At 37.3% G+C, this 27,347-nt stretch overlaps 1 protein-coding gene across 2 annotated transcripts in view; it reads left to right on the top strand.

Annotated features, from left to right (window-relative positions):
- Positions 1-27,347, top strand: part of CFTR (CF transmembrane conductance regulator) — a 146,869-nt gene that overhangs the window by 895 nt on the left and 118,627 nt on the right. For both annotated transcript variants that reach the window (XM_084785182.1, XM_084785181.1), the window contains exons 2-3: positions 121-286; positions 25,500-25,610. In XM_084785182.1, the coding sequence (XP_084641308.1) occupies positions 121-286; positions 25,500-25,610 (277 nt within the window). The remainder of the gene's footprint in view (positions 1-120; positions 287-25,499; positions 25,611-27,347) is intronic.

Below are 27,347 nucleotides of genomic sequence, written 5' to 3'. Positions count from 1 at the left end.
GACTGGGGCTGAGCTAGGCAGCGCTGGCTTTTAACCTGGGCTGCGGAGGCGGGGGCAGAAGGGGAGGTGTGTGGAACCCGACTGGTTGGGGGCCTTTGAAAGCAAATGACATCACCTCAGGTCTGAGAAAAGGGGAAGAGCCAAAAGCATTGGCGGGGTCCTGGATATTCAGAGGTCGAGTCCAACCTGTACCTGTCCAGACACAGACCTCAGTGCACCACCACGGAGACATCATGCAGAAGTCACCTCTGGAGAGAGCCAGCTTTATCTCCAAACTCTTTTTCAGGTGAGAGGGTGCCCAGCAGATCTTTGCAGGGACACGTGGGCCCATACCAGAGAAGGGAATGAATATGGGCAGACTTTGGGAAAACAGGAAGAGATTTTTGTTTTGTTTCTAAAGGTGTGTTGTCATTTATTGCTTTAAAGGATATGTTTTGTAGTATAAAATGAAGCTGATTGAATAGAAAACAAAATCTGTTTGCAACTGTGAATCAGACTTGTAACACCCAAATATGCTACAAAGCAATAGATCTTTAAAGTTTTTTCCCTGTAAGTTATAAAATTATAAATTTGCTTAATAAAAACATCTTAAGATTGGGTCATTGTTTTCTCCCGGAAAGCTTGTCTGCAGTTGTGATGTCTGTATGTAGTATTGCTCAGAAAACTATTCCCTGAAGTTTTAAAAGGTGAGGAATTATAGTGTACTTATTTTTTGCTGTTGTAATATTGAATAAATCTAACATGCTCACCACAGTTACATTGCTCATTTTTAAGAATGTGAACAAGTCAGTTAAAATAATTAACTTTAAAAATAAATACTATGCTGGGTGTGGTGGCGCACGCCTTTAATCCCAGCACTCAGGAGGCAGAAGCTGGTGGATCACTGTGAGTTCGAGGCCAGCCTGGTCTACAAAGTGCATCCAGGACAGCTAGGGCTACACAGAGAGACTCTGTCTTGAAAACAGAACAAAACCAACCAAACAAACAAACAAAAAGAAATACTACAAGCAATGCATTTAAAAAGACAGTTACCATGAGGCTGTGAAGCTAGGGTTCTAGCCTTTGATGCTATATCCAATTGTCACTCAAGACATTGTTCTCTTACCCTAAAAAACCTCAGTCTAATAATAAGATTTGAAAATTAGAATTTAAGCTGGACGACCTAGGCAGCTTGGTATTTGAAGTGCTCATTCACCCGCTCCTGTAGTGTGAATGCACGGAAAGGACCAGCTCGCTCATGTGACCGCATGTGACCCCTCCAAGTAAATCAGGACCCTGGGGTGTGGGTAAGAGGTAACGTGCAATCTTCAGCCTCCAGATGCTTCAGGGCTCAGGAGAGAAGTGTCTGTGCAGGAGAGTTCCTCCCAGTAGATGGGAGACAAGTATTAGCATTTGGGGTGCCTTTTCTTACTTCACCTATAAATTAGCTTATCGACCTTGATTGATTTTCCTGTTACTTACAACATCAGAATGTTAATTGGCATAAATTGTAGGCTTTTATGAGAGCATTTTAAGGAACCTAAATGTCAGGCCATCTGAAAAGGCAAGTTTTCAGGAGAATCAGTATTACTTGTGTGTTTTCTCAACTAAGGATTAAAAAACTTGAAATTGTTCAACTTCCCCATTTTATAACCCACCCAATACATTTCAATGTGCTTTACAAATGCTCTTAGGTTGATTTGGAAAGGAAATTATTATAATGGCTGTGAAACTTGTTAAGTACTTATTTCTGTTCTCCAGACGATTTCATAATAGGTGTGTTTTTTAAGAGTTAAGTTCCTACTATTTATAGGAACTGACATTCAGCTAAGTACTAGACAGTGATTATAAATTCCCTTCTGGACTATAGTTTTCAAAGAATGAGTACCTTTTCTCCACTTGACTAGGCAGTGCCTCCTGGTGTCAAGGGCAGTGGGCTCTGGCTTCCTATTGTCTGGACTCAGGCTGCAGTCCTACCGCCTGGTAGGCAAGTCCTTTCACATCTCTGTATGACGTGATTTAAAACTTGGAGGCTGTCAATGCGACATATGATACAGTGGGTTAATCTACTGAGGAATATGTCCTGTGCTTACTGAGCAAATGTGAGCTGCTATTGGTATTTTTTACATTCTTACATGCTATGCTCCTTGTTTGTGTAAGACAACGAGTTTGTTTCTATTGGATATAATTTTGTGACTATCAACCTAAATATGTAATGTGTATGCGTGTCATATGTTTGGGAAGTTAATGTAGGCAGTCATCTCATCTAACGTGGATTTACTAGATACTTAGGGGAAAACTGCTCATATCAGCTCTCCTTAGATGTCTTGGAACTTAACTTTCTGAATACTATCCCATCAGTTTCAGGGTCATAAAAGAGTTTTTAAAAAGCTGAATTCTACGTGTCCACTATTATGGTCTAGATTGTGGACTATGTTAAGTATAAATATATAACTATCTAGGCTGTGTCACTGGGAAACCAGATCAAGTTTAATAAAAATTTAAGTGCTTTTTGTTTTTTGCAAAAGTTTGCAGCAAGTAAAAAATTTGGAAGACATTGGAACTGCACTAACATAGAAGACAATTTTACCATGAAAATTTTGAGTATTTTGTGACTTTAACTGAAAACAAGTACATTGACTTGAAAGTGTTATGATAACATTTAGGAAATAAGTTGTTTTTAAACAAGTAGTGACATATTTGCATAGAATTTATGATTCACATATATGTGGAATTAATTAATCTTGGATTTGAAGAAATGATTGAAGTTTATATTTTCATATAATTTTAAGAAAAAGATCATGCCTGATGTGTACCTGGTTTGTGTGTGTGTGTGTGTGTGTGTGTGTGTGTGAGAGAGAGAGAGAGAGAGAGAGAGAGAGAGAGAGAGAAAGGAGAGAGAGAGAGAGTGGGAGAGTGTAGGCCATCATCTCCTCTTTTGAGACAGGTCTCTCAATGGCTTGACTTTCATGAGTTATGTTAGACAAGCTTGATAGTGAACCCAAGGAGCCTGACTGGCTCTGCCTTCACAGCACTGGGATTATAATCATATGCCACCTCACCCATCTTTCTACTTGGGTGCTTGGGATTGAACTCAGGTCTTCGTGCTTGTGAAGCAAGCTCTTTACAGACTGAGCTGTGAACAATTCCAACAAACAGGGTAGCACCATGTCCACTTTGTTTCTGATTCATGCACAGACATTATCTTGCCTGTTGAGCAAGACTTAGGTGTCCAAATCCAAAGGCCAATTTGGATGTACTGAGGATGCAGTCATGGTATTTAGAAAACCGGGAACAGCTGAATTCCATGTGTCCGTTTAGCTAGGTACAGCCATCCAGTGCCTGTAGTTCCGTGCTGTCATCTGGCTTTTTCTCCAATGTGAATTGGAAGAAGCTACTTCTAGGATGGGGACCCCCTGTGTGGACAGTGCACAAACACTGCCCAGTGTTGGCTCTGTATCAACCCCTCGGGACTCTTTTCTGTTTATCTGCCTTTTGCTAATTGTTTTGATATTACACAGCTCAGAGTTTTCAACTTGGGATATATGCTAGTTTCATGTTAGCTTTGGTTGTTTAAATTCAGAGCTTTAAGAGCACTTCCTGTACATGAAAATTGTCATTGTGTATATATGTATATATGTATGTATATATAATAAATATTTATACATTTAAAATTAATATTAGTTGATATCACAATTATTGAAATTTATTCCATGGTTTTATAGCAAATACTATACAATATACCTTTAATATTCAGTCCCTTGTTACCCAGAGCAGAGAAAGCTATTATTTTAAAAATAACTTCATCAACATGCTGTTTGATATATCAATAAAATACCTCTGATACACGTACACACTGATACAGGAAATTAAGGTTTTGATTTTCTCTATGGAAGTGTACTTACTGTGATAATATTCAATTCATAAATGTTGAAACTTGTTTAAGAGGTCAACAAATGAATACCACCATAAAGGTTGTTATTACCGTTAATGTCCTTTTACGGGAACCTGTAATTTCAGTGTGGCAGCAGTGGAGATAAGTATAGGATTGGCAAACCATAAGGGAAGGGCGTTAACCATTTAGCAAGGAGTTAGACATTATTTGTTGAAACTTTAAAAACACCTCTGAGTCAGCAGCAATTTGGGCCCTTTTGATCCTCTGTTCCCGATGCATCTTGGGCATTTCCTCAAAGTCCCTGCACAGCAGTGAGTTTAAGCAGGGGAGACTATGAAAGAGATAAGCTGTTTGGAGCCACTAGCAGAGGATTTCAAAATACGTTGTGCATTATCACTGAGGAAACATTATTTTAGCGGTGTCCCATCAGCACTTAAGAGTGGAATAGATGCAGAATGTAGGTTCAGTTTTTGTTTGTCTGCATAAAATCAATATTACAAAGTGGCCTTTTAAAAGACTTGATTGTCAGAGAACTTTTCTTTTAGCAAAAATACTGACAAATTCAGAAGAGGCTTGTCAAATTTGCTGCTGATTTTTGTATAGCCTATTAAGAACTATTTGAAATTGTAAAATTCTTTTGTGTTATAGTATTCAGACCATTTCAGGACTCCTGGATTATGTGATTCTGATAACTACTTCTTGTTGAGTTCAGCTCCACTGTGTTCAACTCTACAGATCTATGTATATTACTTATCAATGATGATCAGCATTCCTGCCATAGTGACAATCATTCTGATAAAATGGGTCAGAGGAGACAGCTGTCAATACATTTTCAATAGAGCAAGGATTCCTACAATTTTTCTTTGTCATGATGACCCTTTCGAAGGTAGTCTACTTTATGACTCCTTGCTCTAGGGCAGGGGATCTCAACCTGTATGTCACAAGGGGTCAAATGACCCTTTCACGTAGGTCACACAGCAGATGTTGTGAATATCAGCTATTCGCATTACAATTCTTAACAGTAGACACATTATGATTATCAAGTAGCAACAAAAATGATTTTCTGGTTGGGGGTCATCATAACATGAGGAACTATATTAAAGGGTCACATCATTAGGAAGGTTGAGAACCACGGCTCTAGAGTCATGAAATGGACTGGAGATTTTTGAAGTCTTTAGAATTGTTAGGACTCTCAGCCTGGAAGATGTACTCTCTTGATGTTATCAGCAATCCCCACCCCACCCCCCAAAAAAGCCAAGTCAAAGCAGTATTTCCTTGTAGGTCATGATTCAGAGCAATTTTTTGAAGGGCACTTTTATTCATTTATTCACCACTGCTCTGTTCCATACTAGACATAAAAGGTATTGCCTTTTGAAAAATAAACTATCTTAAAACTAGTTATCTTAAGGGCTTTTACAAGTCCTTAGTAGAAACCTCTAATAAACACTCATACCTGACCAGGAAGCTTTGATGGAGAAGTGTTTCCTGTAATCACACCCAGACAAAGTCATTCAGTGACTGTTATCCAGACAAAGAAGATGTGGATGAGGTCAGAGAAAAATGAAAGCCAGAATAAACTATGTGTGGGGGATGACAGAAGGAACAAGCAAGAGACCTCCACAGATTGAGGGAAGGTCTTGCATGTGTCCAGGAAACATGTGACAGAGATGTGGAGGTAGGTATGGAAACTAGCACAGGCTGGATGTCTGAGGACTTGGGAAAGTTCTTAGGGCTTGATCATACTGCTTGTGAAAGTGACAGATTTTAATCATGCAGGGACGATCATTTCAAAGTGGTTGTAGTTTTGTGAAAGAAATGATGCATTTAAAGAGTGACAGAAGGGATGGAGAAAGACATGGATCGGAAAAGTGTTTAGGAACTAGAATAAGCATTTTAAAATTAGAGGTGGAAGGTGAGAGTGAGGAGAAAAAAATTAGATTTAGACTGATAGATTTGTTGCGTGGAAAAGTCTAGGGTGGTACATCTTATGAAGTAAAGTAATTCTATTAGAGGAGGAAGCCTGGTGTGAGGATGCAAACCTGTGCAAGTCCTGCATGTCATAGAGTTGTTTGAATAATTTCTTTGTCTTATGAACACTCTTTTAGGTAAATAGTAATTTGGCAGAACTAATATTTTATTTGGTGGTAATGGGGATCAAACCCAGACCCATGTGGGAATTAAAGCGTTCTACTACTAACCTGCACCCCAGCCCTAGGCAAAATTGAATTACAAGAGAAGCTTCCATTCAGCTCAGAGTTGTCATCTAAGAACTCACATTTGCTTTCCTACTCCATTTCACACTAATATTTAGTATTCACTACTCTCTGTATATATAAAAAAATCAATGTGTTGTACACACACACACATGTGCATACACACATATACATATGCATATTAGATTAAAAAACCATCCTAGATCAGTGATGGTAATTGAGTAAGACATTAGCTACTTACACAATTTAATTTAGTACATTAAACATGACTACAATGAAGCCTAAAATCATATTCATTATATTAAGAGTTTATGGACTTGTTGAAATTTAGGCTCAGTCAGAGGTAGCAATCCCAACAGCAGAGCCAAGAGATTTGCAATAGAATTTGATAAACCAGATAATCACTATAAGATGAGCTTGCTAAGGTGAGAATGATAGCCTTGAAATACAAATGTAGCTTTAATTATTTGTTCATTATTTATTCATGTAAGCATGTATATGCATATTCATTTAACAATACTAATAAGCCCCTGATGCTTGCCAGGTACTAGTGGTTGACAGTCTTAGAACCTATAGGGGAATTTATTAAAAATTCTGTTTATTCTAGTTAAAGTTTTCATCCTAATATTTTAAATCATGCAACATTTTTTCTTTATAACAAAAGGCCATCACATTCACTTATAGATTCTATGATTCTATTACTTTATTTAATTAGAGTAGGCATTAATTTTGATTTATAAAATAATTGACTATGTAAAGTACTTGATATATAGTAAAATATTCCAAAGTTACAAATACAATTCCTTGAAAACAAGTCAATTGATACTTTAAAAATTAAAGAAAAATTTCACCTACATTGTTAGATAAAAGTTATTTCACTTAGAAATATATAATTGTTTGATCCTTGACTCAGGCTGATGATTCTCTCAAGAATGAAGTTGGTAACTTGTCAGCCCCTCATCTCAGAAGCGCTCTGGAGTCCTAGATGTTTTGCTGCCACAAAAGGCAGCAGAAAGAGTCTCTCCTAATTTCTCTCTCCTTTCAATCCCATTGTGGTCACAGCTTTTGCAGAGTGACATCAGATACGAGGCTAGTGGAGCTAGGATTTATTGTAAAGAGAAGCTCTGTCAGGTGCACTGCGTTTGATGGATACTTTCTTGGGGTTAGTGGTATGCTGGGATGGAACTCAGCTTAAAACAGGACAGCACATTCTTGAGGTGATGTTTATGCTCTTAAAAGTGGAACATCCTGCTTAATAACCAACAGCCATTTCTATAGTTTTTCTCTACTCTGATATATTCTAAACATCTATATAGTTTCTCTGTGGAATACAGCATACACAACGTGGAAAATGTATCAAATATTCCAATTCCTAGATTCCACACATACCTGTTAAATTACAAGAAAGAAGAACCTCTCTGAAATACTTCAACAAATGTGCAAGTAATTCTGCTGAATAACATCTAAACTCATCATTTCAACCACAAAACATGCTTGGATAACCCAACAAGTCTTCATTGGTCTAATAAATCCTACTAATTATGCTCAGTAAATTAGCAGATACAGAAATAGGTCAACTTGCCACAGGTTGAATTTTTCTCTTGAGTAGTTCCTGAATCCTGTAGTTTGTGCCGGTGTCTCCCAGCCCTTTTTAATACTCAAGAGATTATATACATTATCTGAATGAAGTGTTGATGTTTTAGGTGATTGTACATATGAGGTGTGGTTTTAAAGGACTACAGTTTAACAGTTACTAAACTCACTATTGTGAAGTCCTAAGGCATCCTTAGATTGTTATAAATACAGACATAATTTTCATCAATATATCACACACCTAGAATAGTACTGACAAATTATATTACATTTGCTTACTTATAAACTTTAATTTTTCTTGTCTCTGATGATTTTTTAATGCACTTGTTTATAGCTAAGACTTCTTGTAAGGGCTTGCTGCTTTAACGCAGATTTATTTTTATTTTATGTGGACAGGAGACTTGCCACCTTGTATGTTTGAGCACTGAGGGCACACTGTGACAGTGGAAGCCATAAGGGGCTGTTGGATTACCTGGGCCTAGAGTTAATATATGGTTATGAGAAATCATAAAAATGCTAAGAGTTGAAACGAGACCCTCTAGAAGAGCAGCCGTTGCTCGTAAGTGCTGAGCCAACTCTCCGGACACTATTTCTTTACTTTGTTTCTTAGGATAGGTCTTTATGACATTCACAGGAGGCAGGATAGAACTTTGCAAAATAATTATATCCTTATATTTTGCTCTAGATGTTTACTTGAAAAACAGACAGTACAGCAGGCCAGAAAACATAGCAGTAGCTAAACAGTCACATAGTAACAGCTCAGTAACAAAAATGTGATTCCTATAGTGCTTCTTGTCCTGATTATGTTATCTAAGTACTTTTTTTTTTTTTTAATTTTATCTCAAGAATATCAAGCTAGGCCTTTGATTGAGTTTTGATTGGGTTTTTGCACCCTAACCCTACTTTTTAAGCCATGCTCCAGGTTCAGTCATTTGAGTATTCTACACTTTTTCTTTTCTTTATTTTTTATTTTATTTATTTATTTATTTATTTATTTATTTATTTATTTGAGTTTTCAATACAGGGTTGCTCCCTGTAGCCCTGGCTGTCTCTGTAGACCAGGCTGGCCTTGAACTAACAGAGATCCACCTGACTCTGCCTCCCCAGTGCTGGGATTAAAGGCGTGTGCCACCAGCACTAGGCTGAGTATTGTAATCGTAATACACCACAGCCTGCTTTATTCCACCATTGCCGCCAATCACTCGTCCCGCATCGTTCATGTCATATGATTTTCAATTGGTCTTATTTCTTATTTATTTCTTAAGGTTTCAAGAAGGTAGAGACACATGATAGATGGTTCTTAAATTTGATACTTATCACTTTATATACAAATCTTGGATTTTCTTCATATAATAGTATCCACAGTTCTTTTAAAAGGTGCTTTTATCAATGATTTTAGTTCTCAAATTAAATCCTTTAAGGAACTTCTAATGCACATATATACATCTGGCAATGAAAGAATCACTGTTCCATAAGTACAAAGATATGAAGTGGATAAAGACAAAAATAGTTACCGTATATATTTTAAGTATGATTTTCTTAATTTCATTTTTCTGTATATTACACAATTTTATACTTCTGAAAATTATAATTAATTTTTTTCAAACTTTGTTTTGCTACCAGATCCAGGGATAAAATCTAATGTAAAAACACAGGAATACATAAAAGGTGCATATATTCCTGTATCCCTGGGGCATTGTCTGATTTTTTTTAAAAATTAGTTTCACCTTGTAAAGTTGACTTTTAAGTTTAATTGGGTGCTTGGTATTCCTTGAGAAAGAATAGTCTGTGATCCAGTTTTAAAACAAATAGGTCAAGTGTACTTGGATGCTTGTCTAGCATACAAGGCAATGTAATTACAGTAAAAGTCCCCCAAGTTTAGCACTCTCGCTACCTTATCTTGAAATTAAATGCCTGCCCCAGAAGTGAAGGTGTTTTGAAGGCAGATTTTCACTGTAAACCTATTCATAGATTTGAAAGGCCAAGAGTGATTCATAAAACTAATTTTTATTTGAGTATAAAAATGACTTAGGCTAAAACTTTATGGTACCAAAAAATAAGTAATTGTGTAAATGATTACATAATACTAATTTCTAAAAACTCTGTCATGTGCTCTTCTCTGACAATACAATTGTTGGGTGGATAGTCTTATATTCGGTGTCACCTCAGAGTGCATACAACCACTTTATTTTAAAACCATGAGAATGTCACCTGTGGCATGTTCCTTATCACTTCTTAGGTATTTTGTTGGTCCGTTATGCTGTGATGAGACATTGTGTCAGTAGGTGTACTGCAGACATGCTAGGCTGTTAACTGGGCTTTGCTCATATGTGTTACAGGGACATGCTTGCTTACGCAACACTGGGATAGCAGTAAAGATCACAGTAACTCCCAGTATCCACCAGATAGAGATGTCCAGTGAAGTTTTGCTATTTATAGGACTAAAATTAGCATGTAATCCATTTAAGAACATGTGAATTTGTCTTTCCTAATTAAAACATAAAAAAGTCACTTTAAAAGATTGACATTTCAAATAAGCATTTTGTGGGGTATCTCCAGAGAGTGGCAGGTACTGGGTGGGACTCAAGGTTTCAAGGCCGCTGAAGTAGATTTTTCTCATATTGTCAGTGGCAGTTTGTGAGTCCCATCTCTCTGGACTCTTCATTGTACCGTATGTCTAGCTGTGTGTAGCAGTTCTTAGGTAGCAATATGTAGCAGAAGAAATGTGTACTTTGGAATCAGACTTAGCTGGAATCCTCACTCTGTGACTTATTAACAGTGTGATCTTAGGCAATTTACTTAATCTTTCTGATACTCAATTATTCTCATTGGGACAATGAGGTACTTCCATTCCAACCTGGCCTAAGCATATAATAACATTCAATATTCTTTGAGTTCTTACTCTGCGTATTAGTATTCTCCTGAGAATCAGAGTCAACAGTAAATATATTTAGTATATGGTATTATTTATAAAGAATTAGCTCTCATGACTAAGATAACTGTCTAATTCAAAACTTGCAGAGTCGATATTCAGAGTGGAGACGTGGGAGGGTTCAAAATCAGTCTGCTAGGAACTCTGTGTCATTTGGGGAGGCTGGTCTTTTTTGTCAAACTCATGTTTGCAATCGCTTAGGACAAACCTGCTTATATTAGAGAACTCAACTGATGTACTCCAAATGCTCTGATAGTTTTCATAATATGTATAGTTTCTTCACTTTGCATCCTGGTCACAGCTGCATGCCTCCTCTCCCCCCATCCCCTCCCTCCCCTCCCCCTTTCCCCTTCCTTACTTTTTCCCATCCACCCCAGCTCATCAAGTCACATCAGGACTGTGCATGCCCTCTTCTTCTATGGCCTGGCAAAGCAGTCCTGCCAGTGAGAAGTGACCAAAAAGCTAGACTTGGAGTCCATATCAGAGACAGCGCCTGCTCCCCTTACTAAAGGGCACACATGAAGTCTGAGCCGCCCATTGGCTGCAGCTGTGTAGGGGGCCTGGGTTCAGTCCTGCATGGTTCTTAGTTGCTTCTCTTAGTCGTATTGTGGAGCTCCTGTCACCTCCAGGTCATTTTCTTCTTCACCCCCCTCTCCTTTTCCACTAGAATCCCTAAGCATCACCCAATCAATACGTGGCTGTGAATCTCAGCATGTTTCAAACTGCTGCTGGGTGGAGCCTCTCAGGGGACAGCTCCGCTAGGCTTCTGTCTGCAAGCACAGCAGAGTGTCTTTAATACTCTGAGAGTCAAGGGTTGGCCCTCTCCCATGGGTGGGTCTTGGGTTGGGCCAGGCATTGGTTGGACGTTCCCTCAATATCTGCTCTATCTTAATCTCTGCACATCTTGTAAACAGGGTAAATCTTGGGTCGAAGATTTTGTGGGTGGGTTGTTGTGCCTCTCCCTCTGATTTATGTCAGCCTAAGCTCCATTTACCTCATCAGTTGTCATAGCCTTCACCCCTATGAGGATTAAGTGATAAGAAGTATTATAAGATATAGAATGGCTTTTTTTTGTTTGTTTGTTTGTTTTTTGCAACAGGATTTCTCTGTGTAACCTTGGCTGTCCTGGGCTCCCTTTGTAGACCAAGTTGGCCTCAAATAGAATGGCTCTTTAATAAGGAAATGGCAACAATTTTAACAGTTGTATCAACACTGATGCACTCAACCCTCTCATATAAAGTAGACACAATACATCACTGAATCATGATTCTACTCCCCCAAGATGCCCTTTTGTTTGCTATTGACTTTCATCCTCAGGGGTGTGTGTGTGTGTGTGTGTGTGTGTGTGTGTGTGTGTGTATGTGTGTGTGTGTGTGTGTGTGTGTGTGTGTGTGTGTATGTGTGTGTGTGTGTGTGTGTGTGTGTTTGTGTGTGTGTGTGTGTTTGTGTGTGTGTGTGTGTGTATATTGCTGGGATTGACCTCATGGCAGCATGAAGCATGCTAAGCAAATGCTCTGAGCTACTGACTTCGACCCTCATCTTTAAATTTTAAGCTTATCTCAAATACTCAGACTATTTCCGTTGATCTAACAGTACACTTCCTTTCTGCCTGGGGGAGGCTCACATTACATAGTACTATAAACTGGATGGATTAAGCACCAAAAATTACTGTTATCGTTCTGAAAACTGTAAGCATGAGATCAAAGCGTTAGCTGACTCAGTTTCTTCCAAGGGCTGGGAGTGAGAATCTGTTCTGTTTGCTGCTAGCTTTTTCTACTAGCTTTTGTCATCATACTGGTGGTTGTCCTTAGCATTTTTATATTTGTAGAGGCAGCACCCTGATCTCACCCTTTGTCACAGAGTACTCCTTGTGTCTCTAGATCAATGTCCCAAATCTAATCCTTTATAAGGAAAACATCATCTTGGCTAGAGCCTTCTGAATGTCTTTCCTCCAAATGTTTTGAGCTTCAGAGGTTAGGATGCAATCATTTGAAGGGAAGCACATAGATATCCACACTAAATATGGATACTGTAAGGCAGGATATGGGAACTATCAAGGGAGTAGTTTATGAAACTTTATGCTGTGCTAAAATTTTAATAAAAGCTAAATATTGAGAAGAAAGTTTTGATATTGGAAAGTGTTTCATAAAATAGTGCTATACAGAATCAAGTAATCTTGGTTTTGAAGTTTAGTTCTTTGGGTCATTAAGTGATAAACAAAAATGGAATGTTATTAGAGAATTGTCTCTGACCAAGTACACATCCCTCCTGCTTGCACTGCATTCCTGTGGAGGTTTTTTTCTCTCACTGCCTTGACCAGGAGTAATATTCAAACAACACCTACTTGCAATCAGTATCCGTCCTCTGGGTGCTATACACATATTATGTTTGTGGAATTAATTATTAACAGATCAATTCACCAAGTTTCTAATTTGTTCAATGTAGTGAACAGGACAATGGAGATAGGAAGATAAATTGTAAACTCTGTTGTCCTTAAGAATTTGTCATGTGAGCAAAAACATATTAGCAAAGTATAAGTACTGTTAACATTAATTCAACAGTTTAAAAAGTGAATAAGAATTATGTGCCATGTTAAATGGACAGTTCAGGGAATATGGCAGTTTATACATAACTCTATAAGATGTTCCTCCTTGTGGCATACAGTTTAGTGTATGTGGGGACCCAGGATTCATAAAGGAATAGACAGTTGTATAGAGGCTCAGATGAAGGAAGTGCAGAGAAGAAGAGTGGACACTGGAGGGAAATGAACAGACGGGAGAGAGGCTCACCCTGAAGGATGTCAATGGATAGAGAACTTAGAAATGGAATTCAGGCTTTGTTTCAAGGAAGCTATTTTTCTTCATGTAGCCCAGCTAAACCAAAGATTAGCTTGCCTGGTGATAGTGATAGGAGAATCTTTTTAAAAATTAAGAGCCTCCTTATTATCAGGGTTTTCATCCACTTGCACTCCTGCGGAGTTCAAAACCCAGAGAATCTGGCTCTGTGTTTCCTTTAAAGTACATTTTTATAAAGCTAAATGGAAGCAAGAGATTATGACATTTGAGGTTTAAAAAGATAACTCTTTAAATACTTATAAAAATAAATTAATCACCATTATTTATTATGTGCTGTGTTATTGTAAAACTCAGCAATTTAAAAATAGATCTTAGCTGGTTTCCACCCCCACTTCCCTGCAGCTATGGGCTACCAATAACTTCTCAGAATGTACAGCTATATTTGAACAAAGACAAAAATATTCAGTGAAGAAAGGCTTTGGGGTAGTTTTACTGCGTGCCAAATCCAGGACCAGTCTATCTGTTGAGTTGGTTCCCTGGCTGCATCTCATTTTTCCCCAAGAATGCTTGGTAGGAAAGCCTCTGTTTTCCTCCCGTGCAGCTCCCAGGAGCTTCATTGTTTGTTCTTGGTGATACCAAGGTTTTTGGACAATGCAAGTAGAAATACTTTGCCTCCCAAACTCAGGAACAGGATATGAACCTATTCCGAGTCATAAAATGTGTTTACCTACATCCTCCTCATCACTGAAAAGGAAAAAGCATAACCATGTTAAACTTCTACTTTAAATTGTTATACTTTGCAGTCTTTTAAAAAGGTGAATTAATCATAATAGAAGGTAAAAGAGATTAAAATGCCATTAATAACCAAGTTCCGTATTTAGTTGGGAGATGGCAAAACATCCTCAAAGGAGAAGCCTGAATGAAAATGCCACAGGGCTCTTTCTAATCCCGCTGAGGATTCACCCTGGGTAACTGGTTTAAATGGTGTCACAGGGTAGAGAACATAAACAAAGGAGGGGGAAGAGGAGGTTAAGACAACGAGGAAATTCCAGAACTGACTCATCTGACAAGGTGATTGCAAGGAGAGCTACGGAGACCATGTTTATCACACAGTGAAGGTTAAACACCACTGTCCTTGTTTTCCTGGTGTAGAATTAGTTGTTCTTCTTTTCTAAACATTCATGTTAAACGTGCACATAATGCATTTTGATTAACTCACCCTCTCTTTTCTTCCCCTCCCATATATCCTCTATTATTCTCACTATTTTCCCTCTCACCTTCACGTGCTCTTATTTATTTTAAATTTAATACCCCCTGAGTCCATTCGGTGCCACCTCGTGTGTCTCCTGTGTATGGGAGGCTATCTGTTGGAGCACGGGAAGGGAAGCCTCTCAGGAGTGGGCATCCCTCAGCACTGACTCTCCCTTTGCCTGCAGCTATGGATTACCAATAGCTTCTCCCAAGAGGTGAGAGTTCATGAGCCCCTCCTCCCTCCATGCTGGGATTGCGGCTGGCTTGCTCCTGTTACCATCTTCATGTTAAAACATTTTTTAGTTACCTTCTAGGCCTCTACCAAGTGAAGCAATCAAATAAGAAAATAATCTCAAACTATGTGGGTGGAATACATTTTTAACATTGCATCTGTGTGTGCATGTATGTGTGTGCGTGTACTTGCATGTATACTAATGCATGGAGGTCAGAGGATAACTTGTAATTGTCAGTCCTCTCCTTCCAGAATATAGTTTCTGGGTTTTGAACTTAGATCATCATCCTTGGCATCAAGTACCTGCTAAGCCATCTGCTGGTCCTGGAATTACTTTCTAAAATTTTGAATTAGAAGAAGTTATTTTGAGGTAGTGAATGACAAACATCTATCAAAAAGGACTTAAGACAAAAAGGACTTTTTTTGTATACATAGTGAGAGTCCATTAAATAATTTAAATATTGAAGATCACAAGGAAATGTATTTTGAGTTTAATGTGCCAATGGCACAAAAGCATGTATACCTTGTGTTGTATGTGTTATGGTTCACACGAGATGGCACTTGCAGGGTTCTACCATCTATCCAGAGCCTCTTACAAGTTTTCTAAAAGATAAATGCTCTTTATACATTTTTGAATACCTTGGAGAATAAAGTAGTTTTCATTCCAAATGTTTAGTCACTGACAGAATGACAGCCATGGTTCAGTAAAACATGTTTATTTTCCTGATAAATTAAAAGCATTTACTTTGGGTCTTAGCAATGGTGTCTGAAAAAGCAAAATGAAAAAAGAACCACAATAAAGGATATAAAGTTCTAGAGAAAGGGAGGAACACCACAATAAATCAAATCATGACTTTAAGATTACTAGCAAGGTAACATGCATATACTGTGTAGGAGATGCCACTCACGTGCAATATATATTTTTAGTTACCTAGTCGGAAAATGGGGGGACTTGTGCCCTCCTTCCCCTTTCACCCTCCCTTAGGATGCTGAAAAGTGCTTTTCTCCTCTGCTCTCCTGAATGTGACTATAACACTGCAGTGTGGATGTCCTGATAGCACAGAGGTTTCCATCTGTAGCCTTTCGTGCATGCTTGTCAGGAACCCGGTAGCATTTCTACTGCACAATTGCAAGGCCCACTGTCTCCTGCCTTCCTTATTCTTTCAGTTTCATATATGTTTCTTATCTGAGCCTTGGAAGTATTGCTCAGAGATTAGAGAGCAATGGTTTCACTTGGCTCTGTTGTTCAGTTTCCTAAAAGTAAACTCTCATGCAGGATACAAGCAGCTTCAAGGGGCAGTTAGGACCATATTTCCTGCCTTTTGGCATAGTGCGGTGATGTTTGTGGCTTTTCGTTGTGGCTTCATAGAAACGCACCTTGAGGCTGCTTTTCCAGAGCACATGGGTCCTGGCCTCTCAGAGACACTCCTTGTGTCTTCTCTCATCTCCTACGGTGAGTGGGATCTTTTCCTTTTTGTTTTCTTCTTTTCTTATAGCCTTGCTTGTTGACTCTGAAGCTTATAAATGCAAGTGTGCTCTCACGGCCAATGACGTACGTTTCTTAGTTTCTTTACAATATCATATCACAATACCATTTACCACAATTCATGGTGGTCCAAAACATAGGTTCTTTGCCTTGGGAGACAGAAAATGAACAATATGTGACATTCATGTTGCATGTCACCAATCTTTAGATTTTCCCACAAGCTGCCCACACGCTCTGATATCCTTCTCATTGATCATTTTCACCAGTTCTAAAAGCATATCACACTTAAACGCCCTTTAAGTACAAACGCTGATGTCTCATCTCTTCTTGCTGTTTCTCTTACTTACAGCTTTATTGAGATAAAATTTACACACCAAACAATTTGTCCATTTACAATATAAAAAAAATGGATTTTTGCGTATTTACAGTTTCCTACCGCTAAAATAAATTTAAGAAATCTTTGTTCATACACAAAAGATACTACACAATCATTAGTAATTATTCCTCAGCTCTGTCATATCTAATGTGATATATGTCAATATGGATATACTTCAAGTGCCTTGTCTACTTGAAGTGAGAACGTCTCATCTGGGAAAGGCCTACACTGATAAAGTGCCTTCATCTGTTTGGCCCTAAAAGTAAGTTTTGTGGGGGTATTTTTTGATTAGTCAGTGATATATCAGGAGGAAGCCTACTGTTGTCAAAGCCATCCCTGGATAGGTGAAATTAGATTGTATAAGAAAGCAAATCCAGCAAGCTATAGAGAAGAAGCCAGGAAGCAACATCCTCTTCATGGCCTCTGTTTCAATTCCTGGCTTTAGGTTCCTGCTTGAGTTACTTCCTTGACTTTGCTCAGTGATGAATTGTGATGCACAAGTGCCAGCCTCCTGTCTTCAGGTTACCTGTGGTCAGTGTTTTACCACAGTGCCAGGGAAACAAACTATATATTTTGCCTCCCACCTCTTACCCAGTATTTCCCAAAGTTGCCCCTATTATATCATGGTGCATTATTTGTTTTAGGGATATACATCTTCTAAATCCTTCACTGGACAGGTATTTTTTAACCATTTGCCTATTGTAAATGATACTCTTATGAACATCATTTGGGTATGAGTTTTTATGTGGATGTACACTTTTATTTTGGGGCGTATATACCTAGGAGTGAAATGGTTAAGTAATGCAGTAACTTTACACTTAATATTTGAAGCACCTTACAGATTATTTTCTACAGTACATACACAATTTTATATTCCCACAAGCGGAACTTGAGGGTTACAATTTTCTATACCTTTGCAATACTTTTTATCTGTTTAGTTTGTCATTATTATATCCCTTCTACTGGGTATAAGATGGAATCTAGCTGTGGTTTTGAATTGCATTTTTCTACTTTGTAGTGGTCATTTCATGTGCTTACTGGCCATTTGTATAATTTCTATTTTGGAATTTTTATTTGGCTTTTTTGATCATTTAAGTTTTTGGTTGCCTATTATTAAGAAGTTTTTCATATGCCTAACATCCCTTATTAGATATTTGATTCTCAGTTTTTTCCTAATTATGTAGAATATCTGCTACTTTCTTTAAGGTATATTTTAAAACATAAGAGTATGTTTATTTTTGTTATCATTGCTAATGCTTTTGGTGTTATATTCAAGTATATGCTTCTTTTTTAAATTAGCTAAAATATGGTAAATTATACAAAAAAGTAAGTTTTGATATTACAGGTCTATTTTTAAATTCTAACTTGGTATAGGAAATTTAATCCAGCAACATGGCTGCTCTGCCAAGGGATCACATCCAAAGACCTAGGTCTATGTGATCTGGCCCAAATACAGACTCACCTTTAGTACACACCATTAATCTCTCTGACTGAAATTTACACCTTTAATCAATCCCTCTATAAGGAATATAGACACAGCATGCCTTTAATCCCTTTATCTGGAATTTAGTACACACCTCTAATCCCAAACAATGACATCTAATTCAGGGGCAGACAAAGTGATGAATCAGACAAAGATATGGCAGAATGAGTCAGAGATAGGATATGCCCAACTTTCAGGAGAACAGACAGGAAAAACAAGCTATTTCAGGGCAATGCAGAGAGAGTGCAGGAGCGAGGTTTGTGGAGACAGTACAGTAGAGTTTGGGAGTACAGTCCAGTTGAGTTCAGTTCAGTTTGTAGAGTTTAGGGGCAGTGTTTCGAAGCAGAGCAATTCAGTGAGAATTAGAGAGGAGCAGCTTTGAATCAGTCAGCTTGGTAAGGAGATTTGAGCTAGAACAGCTAAGTTGAATGAAGCAGAAAGAGTATAGAAAGAAATAGAAAGGCAAGCCTATTCAGCAGTAAGTCTTGGAGGCTGAAGTCAGTCTAGGCCTAGGTTAGCAGACAGAAGCTGGAAGCTGAATCCTTTAAGTTCTTCACTTGCATACAATCACTTAGATTGTATGGAGGCTACAAGCTTCAAGGCCTAGGCCTAGAGATAGTTAGATAGAAATGTTCTTAGTTCAGTCCAAGCCATGGGTTAACTAGTAAAGCTTGGGTATGGCTCTCATCTCATACCCTCATATGAGGAAATAAAAATACAGTTGCATAACTCCACATTGAACAAAGTACTTAAGCATTCCTAGATCTAATTTCAGATCTATAAATAGATTGTTATAAATAGATGAAACAATTTATGTGATTATTTTTTAAAAATGTGATGCTATATTACTTTTTTCACATTAGCTATTATAATAGTTAATAATGTTAAACTCTGTTGATATGAAAATTAAACCAAAGCTAAGCAGTGTATATGAAGAAAACAGGTAGCTGTGATGCTTCCTAACAACACTGAGTCTGGTGCACGTGAAAGCCATCTGTAGTAGTCCTGGTAGTTATGTCTAGAAGGATTGGTAGCTGACTGATTCTAAGAGCCCTTTCCAAGGATACCTGGCTTGAAAATAACAGAGATAGTGTTGTGGTCTAGGGTTCTCCTAAAAAAAACTCCTTCAATTTTCCTAGCATTATATTTGTAGTAGAGCCAGGAAAAATGGCTTTGCATTCAAGAGAAAGTATCAGCTAAGATGAACATTTTAAGAAAGAATATGTGATTTCATGAAAAATTAATATAGTTCTATGCATTATGCAGTCTTGGAGGTAAGTAATATTTCACTAGAAAGTTTATATTTAGTTAAACATAGTATGCATTTGTAATGACATATACAAAACCTCTTAGAAAGAACTATTTCCTATTCCTAAAGTTATATGTTCATCATTAAATATTAGAAAAAGAAACTGAAAAGAAACTACGCATATACACATGCATGCTTGCACACACACACACACACACACACACACACACACACACACACACATTCCCTTACCTTTTCTCGCATTCTCTTTCTACCTCTCTTCCCCTTTTCTCTCTCCTCTTTCTTCCCGTCCCTGTTTTCTTCCCCTTTCCCCTTGCCTCTCTTTCCCCTCTCTTTCCTGGTTTATATTTAGAGATATCTTAAAAAATGGGTAGCCTTACTTTATTATTTAAAGTCTGGACTCATTTTGTTACAAAGTTACAAACTGGTTTTCATTAGGATGTCAGAATACCTACAAACCTTAGGCTTTTAGAAGATATTTCTCAGAATTTGTGATCATTTTGTTGAGTAGCAAGTAATTAGTTGTCCAGATCGTCTGAAGCTCATTGACTATGTTATATTTTAGCCATTTGAAATAAGAACTATAATTCTCTTGGAAAATGAGAGCTTGAATAATTAGCTCTCAAAAGCAAAAGTGGCTGAGCATTAGCATTCATGTGTAGTGTTCATAAAGTCAATCCTGCTGGTCTAGTGGTCAGTGCTTATACAGTCAGCATTATGATGGAGATGTAGCAAATTCAATGTCAGATTTCTCACAGAACCATTGGAGATGCAACTATCACTCTGAAATCATTACTGTGATTTTAGATTTTTTTATTATTTTCATTATTTTTTGTTTGAGAATTTCATATATGCATATAATGTGTTTTATTCAATTCCACTCCTTGCCCTCCCTGCATTTCATCCTGTCATTTTCATTACCATCCCCTCTTCGTGTGTTGTTTTAAAACCCACTGAATCCACTTCATGCTATGTATATATAAGTGTAGGGACATCGTGTGTGTGTGTGTGTGTGTGTGTGTGTGTGTGTGTGTGTATGTGTGTATGTGTGTGTGTATGTATGTGTGTATGTGTGTATGTGTGTGTGTGTGTATGTATGTGTGTATGTGTGTATGTGTGTGTGTATGTGTGTATGTGTGTGATGTGTGTGTGTTTATGTGTGTGTGTGTGTGTATATATGTGTGTGTGTGTGTGTGTGTGTGTGAGATGTGTGATGTGTAGGGCAGTATTATAGTCATCAATATCGTCAGCAGCCATCATTATCGTCCCAGCTAAAGGCAGGACTTTCTCACCACGCCTGCCTCCTTCATGCTGGGATTTTTGTCTGTCTTGACCTTGTGCAGGTCTTAGGCTAGGCAGGTCTTGAAGCCTTCTTGCTTTATCTAGAACATTTATAAGCTGGGTTCTGTTTTAGCTTTTTGAAAATTCTTTGAAAAGTACATATAGCTATAAAACAACATTGAATCTAAGTTGATAAAACTATTCTGGCGTTCAAAGTATTATTTATATTTTTAAAACTTTATAGAGGTCAGTTAGCTTTTAGCAGTAAAATTGTCCTCCTCTTCTTCAGAGCCATTTAGCAAATAACTACAATGAGTGATAGGGTAGAGCTACACTACACACTGATTAAAATGACTTCTTTGCCTCTGCCTACCTTCAGTGGCTCTGACTGTTCAGGTGTGGACAATGGGAGATATTCTGAACGTGGGGATGATGAATACATTTCTAGTGTTTGGATAACTCTCAGTTGATTTCTTAAGAATTGTTTTATATAAATGGGGAAAATGGTCTTAAGTGTGGACTAACATGTCACTTGTGATAGAAATGTCACACAACTGATGGTATCAGTATTTAATTTATTTGATTAGTTTAATAAAAAGTAATGTTAAATACTGTGAAAGTATGGCTTCTCTGTGCAAATAATGATTGAGTTTGAAAATATTTGGTACATGACTTTGACATCAAGTTTTAACAGCTGAAAATGCCAGGTGTCTTTTAGATTAACAAACGCCAGTTGGAAAACTGGTTAGGAGCTTAAATATGTGGCTTTTAGGAGGAAAGGCTTAGAGAAAATTCAAAGCTTTAATTGTCATTTAATAGTTTTTAGATAGCAACTTAGAAACTGTTTTTGTTAAAGAGCCCTAACTCCTCATTTGGCCTACAGGTCACTACAGACAGGTAGAAAGCCTGGTGGCCCTGCCTGCACTTTGCATGCCTTCTTGCTTTAAAAACCTGATGGTGTTGAAGACAGGATAGTTTAGTTTTATGATTCAGATTACTTGTTTAGGGGTTAAGATTTTTTTAGGTCTAGATAGATGTTTTAGGTTGATAAGGATGAGATATGATCGATATTGATTTACATTCAGAATTTGAGACACATCAAGATAGGAAAGATGTTTTCTTCAAGGCTGACAAATACAATTAGCCAAAACACTAAGAATGTAACATTCATATAATTCCTGATGGTTTTGTGGTTCTTCTTGCTGTAGGTAGTTTATTTTATATATGTGTAATAATATAAATGTATATGTAAAAATAAAAAATTACTACTAATGAAAAAGAAAACTGACCAACACTTTCTGGAATATCCTCAGAAATATAATTACTAGGTCATAAAACAATTCTAGTTTTCTGTTTGTTTATTTTGTGTTTTGGAATCCTTTAGTGTTTACCACAGCTATTGTAATATTGTGTATTCCCAATAATAAATACTAGTCGTACTTCTATTTCTAAGAAAACAAAAACAAAACAAAACTTTGGGTTAGATTCTTAATTTTGGGTATAAGTCTTTATGTCACTCAAGTGCTGTGTGTCTCAAAAATAATGATGCCTAAGCTATCACATCCCCTCTTTAGGATGGGTGCACAAAGAGAAGAGTGAGAAATCTGTCTCCTCTGTAGTATCCTTTTCTAGACTCCCACGATGCTCTTGCATTTTTTTCAGTGATTGCCATGAGCCTGTAGTCACCTGGATTCCAGGAGAACAGAAGTGCACAGATAGACCACTATGCATGAGGATCAGACCCTGTGCAGGATCAGTCTTTCTCAGGAACTGGCTTGTCCCCACAAGTGATAATGACTGCTTTGTTGAACAAGAGCTGAGACCAGACCATGGTTTGACAAAGACTCTTTAATTACACACATCTCTTGCCCCAGCCTTTATGGTTCTTAGCCTAAGTTGTTGCCAATGTCCTGAAGATGGACTTGCGGTGGGAAGGTACAGGACGCCTTTTCTTTTCTTCATTGTATGCCCACTTAGATTAAATCTGGTGATTGCTGACAGCCTAAGGTTAATAGATTTTTACTTGGTTTTTGAATTTTTAATATTTATATTTTATGAGTGTTTTACCTATATGTATATATGTGCTATGTATGTGCACCTGGAAAACTCAAAGGTCAGAAGAGTGCATCAGATCCTCTGGACTTGGAGTTACAGATGGTTGTGAGCCACCATGTAGGGGCTGATAGTCAAACTCTGGTCCTCTGAAGGGCACCAAAGCACTCTAAACCACTGACATCTCTACTGCCCCTAGATTTCATTTTTTTATAATTTACTTTGAAACAGTTTCAATAAATATAGTTTGACTGTAGAGTAACTACCAAGAAATACTAACTAATAATAAATTACAGACGGTGAGCTTGGATATGAATACTACTGAATTACTTTGGCTGACAGTAATTACGCTATGGCCTTCTAGGTAAAACTACATGTCACAGTGTGGCATAGTATCTTAAAGTAGTCTGAAAAAGGATGATTTTTATAAAATGTGTTATTTTGAACTGATGTATAATCTCATTCATGTGAATTTCCACTAAATCTTATACATGGATCAAAAGAATAGTGCTTATAATTTTTAAGGGGTTAAGATTTTACAATTTCTTCTAAGTGCCCTTTGAGGTATGGTATTGGAAGACAGTGAAAATCTGCTGATGCATTATTTTAATAATTTCAAATATATGAGAGCCCAACGCTGTTAATAGGTAAAATGCATTTTTTAGTGTGTTCTACAAATTGTCATTCTTTTTGTGTGCCATACCGTCAGCCTCCTGAGATTTCAAACCTCTTCCAGTGGTGATCTACACACTGATTTTTCTAGCTGAGATGATCTGTGACCTAGCTATTAAGTATAGCCACTGTTAAATATCAAATTATAGAGATTAAATTACAATATGGTCAACAAAGGTTCAAGAAGTTATCACTTTGCATTTATTTTATACGTTGCTGTTATGGTATTGAGATCATTTGTGTCCACTGTCTCTGAGGTAGTGGACATACCAATATTATATGCATCTCAGTATTCTCCCAATTCTGTGTTTAATGATCAAAGTTGATAATGGTAAGAGTATTTATAAAGCAGTGAATGGTAAAGGTCTTGAGTCAGCTTTTGCTTTTTGGAAAACGAGATTATTTATTTGCAGACCACACCACTCTATTGCTGATTAGTTTTTACTTTCCTTGCTTTTAGTCTCTAATCCTGGTAATAAGGCAACACCCTGTTTCTATTTGCTTAGAAAAATTTTCAAATAAAATAACAATGTGCTTATGCTTGTGACAGTTCTTTGGCAATTGCCGAATAGACATCAAAATTGGTAGTAAAGTCTTGCCTCAAGTTTATGAAGAGTAATTGCCTAAATCACAAAATCATGTCGCACATCGCTGTCTCAGTTTTACCTCCTATACTAACTGACCCCTACAGTTGAGGTGTTGAGGGAGAAGCCAGTTTTTAAACCACTAAATCCACATGAATTCCTTCCTTAAACAACTACACAAAATTTTCTGGGCTGTGGTGCCACATGCCTTTAATCCCTGTACTCAGGAGACAGATGTAGGTAGATTTCTGAATTTGAGGCTAGCCTGGTCTACGGAGTGAGTTCCAGGATAGCAAGAGCTACATAGAGAAACCCTTTCCCCCAAAATACACAAAATTTAAGCTGAGAAAAACTTTATTCTTTTGAGTTTCATTTAGAACTTTTCTCTTGATACATGGTTTATTTTTTACAATTCATTTTTTCCCACTCTCAATAGATATATGCCTGGCCTTAAAATCACTATATACTCAAACATTTTTTTCTAATTAGAGGGCTGGCCTTAAACTCACTATATACACAAAATAGCCTCTAAAATCATCTTCTTTTTTCCTCAGTCTCCCAAGTTCTGGGGGCTATGCCTATGTGCCACTATGTTTGGGTTACTCTCAAAATACTTCTAATAGAAAATTTTTAGTATTGTGGTGTCAGAAGTCTGAATGAGGATAGCACTCATAAGCTCATATATTTGAATACTTTGTCACCAGTTTGTGAAACTGTTGGGAAGGATTAGGAGATGTGGCCTTGTTGCAGGGGGTATCACTCGTGGTGGGCTTTGAGGTGTGTGTGTGTGTGTGTGTGTGTGTGTGTGTGTGTGTGTGTGTGTGTATGTGTATGGCATTTCTGATTTCTGTCTTTGTGAAGGTCATCCTCCTTTTCCTTAGTAGTTAGAAGCAGGGTATTTGAGCAAATAGGCCTACTCTGCTTATTTCCTCCATCAGCTTCTCTTATTTCCACCATAAAGTGTTATGCACTAAATTTCTAATAAATGTCATCAGTGATATGGAGATAAGCATACCAGCTAACTGACATAAACTATTTGCTGTCCATCTTTATATTCAGTTCCTTTAATCACTAACTGATTGCTGAATACCCTAGGCTACACTAACAAAATTATATATGAGTATTGATTGTCTTATGTCTCTCCAGTTTCTTTTCCTCTTGGGAAAGAGTGTACTGTAATGTATACCATGTCTATTCAGAAAGAAGCAATGGTATCAGTTCAGAGGCACTGGTGTTTATATGGGTATATCAAGTAAGATATGGATTGTTTTATATAAGTTGTCTTATTTCACCTTTGTATTTCTGTGTGGAAGGTATATTTTCTGCATGAAAGTTGGTTTAAGAATCATGTCTATATTGTAGACCTAATCAAGTGACTCTGTCTGTCTGCCCTCCTGTCTTTTAGCTGGACCACACCAATTTTGAGGAAAGGATACAGACAGCGCTTGGAGTTGTCAGACATATACCAAGCCCCTGCTTCTGATTTAGCTGACCACGTGTCTGAACGGCTAGAAAGGTATGATCTTACCCATGTCTTTACTTGCAAAAGAAAAACATTTTCATGTCCTTTAGAGAACAGAAAGCTAATCAAGAACATTGACAATATATAGCCTGTAATATTTGGGGAGTTTCTAGGATCCCAGTAACCAAAAACTCTAGATAGATCTACCTGGTACTGGGATTTTTATTTGCTAGCCTATGGTGTCTAAGAGAGGAATCAACTCTCTGCTATAAGGGAATACTTAATATTTAATACTTAAATACCTTTTACTTACATGTGTGTATATATTTTAGGAAACTTTTACAGTGACAGGTTATCATGATTGCTTTTGCTAGCCTAGGTCTTTTGTGTTTTAATTTGAATCTTAATGTTTTTCAGTTTCTGTGATGTATTATATTGGGGTTTGATGAAAATTGCATTGAATCTGTAGACTGCCTTTGATAGAAATGCCATTTCATAATATCAGTCCTACCAGTAAATGAGTATGGGAGTGTACCATATTCTGGTATCTTTGTAAATTTGTTTGGTGTCCTAAAGTTTTCATTGTACAAGTCCTTCAGTTTGGTTAGATTTATTCAAAGGTAATTTATTTTTGAGCTTATTGTGAATGGAACTGTTTTTTTCCTGATTTCTTGTATGCATATCATTCTGTTGGAAGACTACTGATTCTTTTGTGTGTAATTTTATACCCTGTTACTTTGTTGAATATTATCATCAACTGTAGGAGTTTTCTGGTAGAGTATTTGTGCTCTTTTATTTATCGAGTCATATAATCTAAAAATAAAAATAAGAATACTTTTACTTATCCCTGTGCTATTGATATAATCCAGTACTCTTGTTTTACTTATCTAGCTAACACATCAACCAATATAACAATAGTGAAATGCTGGGCGTGGTGGCGCACGCCTTTAATCCCAGCACTCAGGAGGCAGAGGCAGGCGGATCGCTGTGAGTTCGAGGCCAGCCTGGTCTACAAAGTGAGTCTAGGTCAGCCAAAGCTACACAGAGAAATCCTGTCTCGAAAAATAAAATAAAACAAAACAAAACAACAACAGCAACAACTAAAAAAACCCCCAAAATCAATAGTGAAGAGGGTAGGTAGACATCCTTATCTTCTTAATTTCAGCACAATTATTTTGAGTTTTCTTCATCTATCATAATGTTGGCTGTGGTATTGTGTATTCCCTTTATTATATTGGCATGTGTCCCCTGTTTCCATAGATTCTCTAGGACTTTTATCATAAAAGAATGCTGGAATTTGTCAAAGACATAGCTACATTAAGAAGATATTCATCTTTCTGTCCCTAGAGCCTATTTGTTTGGTGTTTTGCATTTATTCATTTATGTTTGTAGACTAATTCCTGCATCTCTGGGATGACAATAACTTGATCATTGTTGGTGATATTTTTTATAAGTACTTGAATTTGGTTTAAAAGTATTTTATTGAGAATCTTTACATATGTGTACATCAGAAAGACTGTTCTAATATTCTCATTCTTTTTTGTCTTTGTCTGATATTGGTATCAGGTGAAGACTTTGTAAAAATAATTTAATTTTTTTCTTTTTTCTTTTATCAAACCTTTTAAGTGTTTAAGTATTAATTCTTTGAAGGTCTAGTAGGACTCTGAATTCTGTGCTGAATCTATCTGGCTCTGGTGTGTGTGTGTGTGTGTGTGTGTGCGCGCGCGCACACACACACACACTTTTTGTAGAGAGATTTTTAATTAGTACTATCTCATTGGCTGTTATTAA

This window comes from Acomys minous, assembly GCF_964271855.1.
Source record: "Acomys minous genome assembly, chromosome: 6".
NCBI classification, from domain to species: Eukaryota; Metazoa; Chordata; class Mammalia; order Rodentia; family Muridae; genus Acomys; species Acomys minous.
The sequence above is the reverse complement of the archived record's forward strand: the minus strand, read 5'-3'. Positions and strand labels throughout refer to the sequence as shown.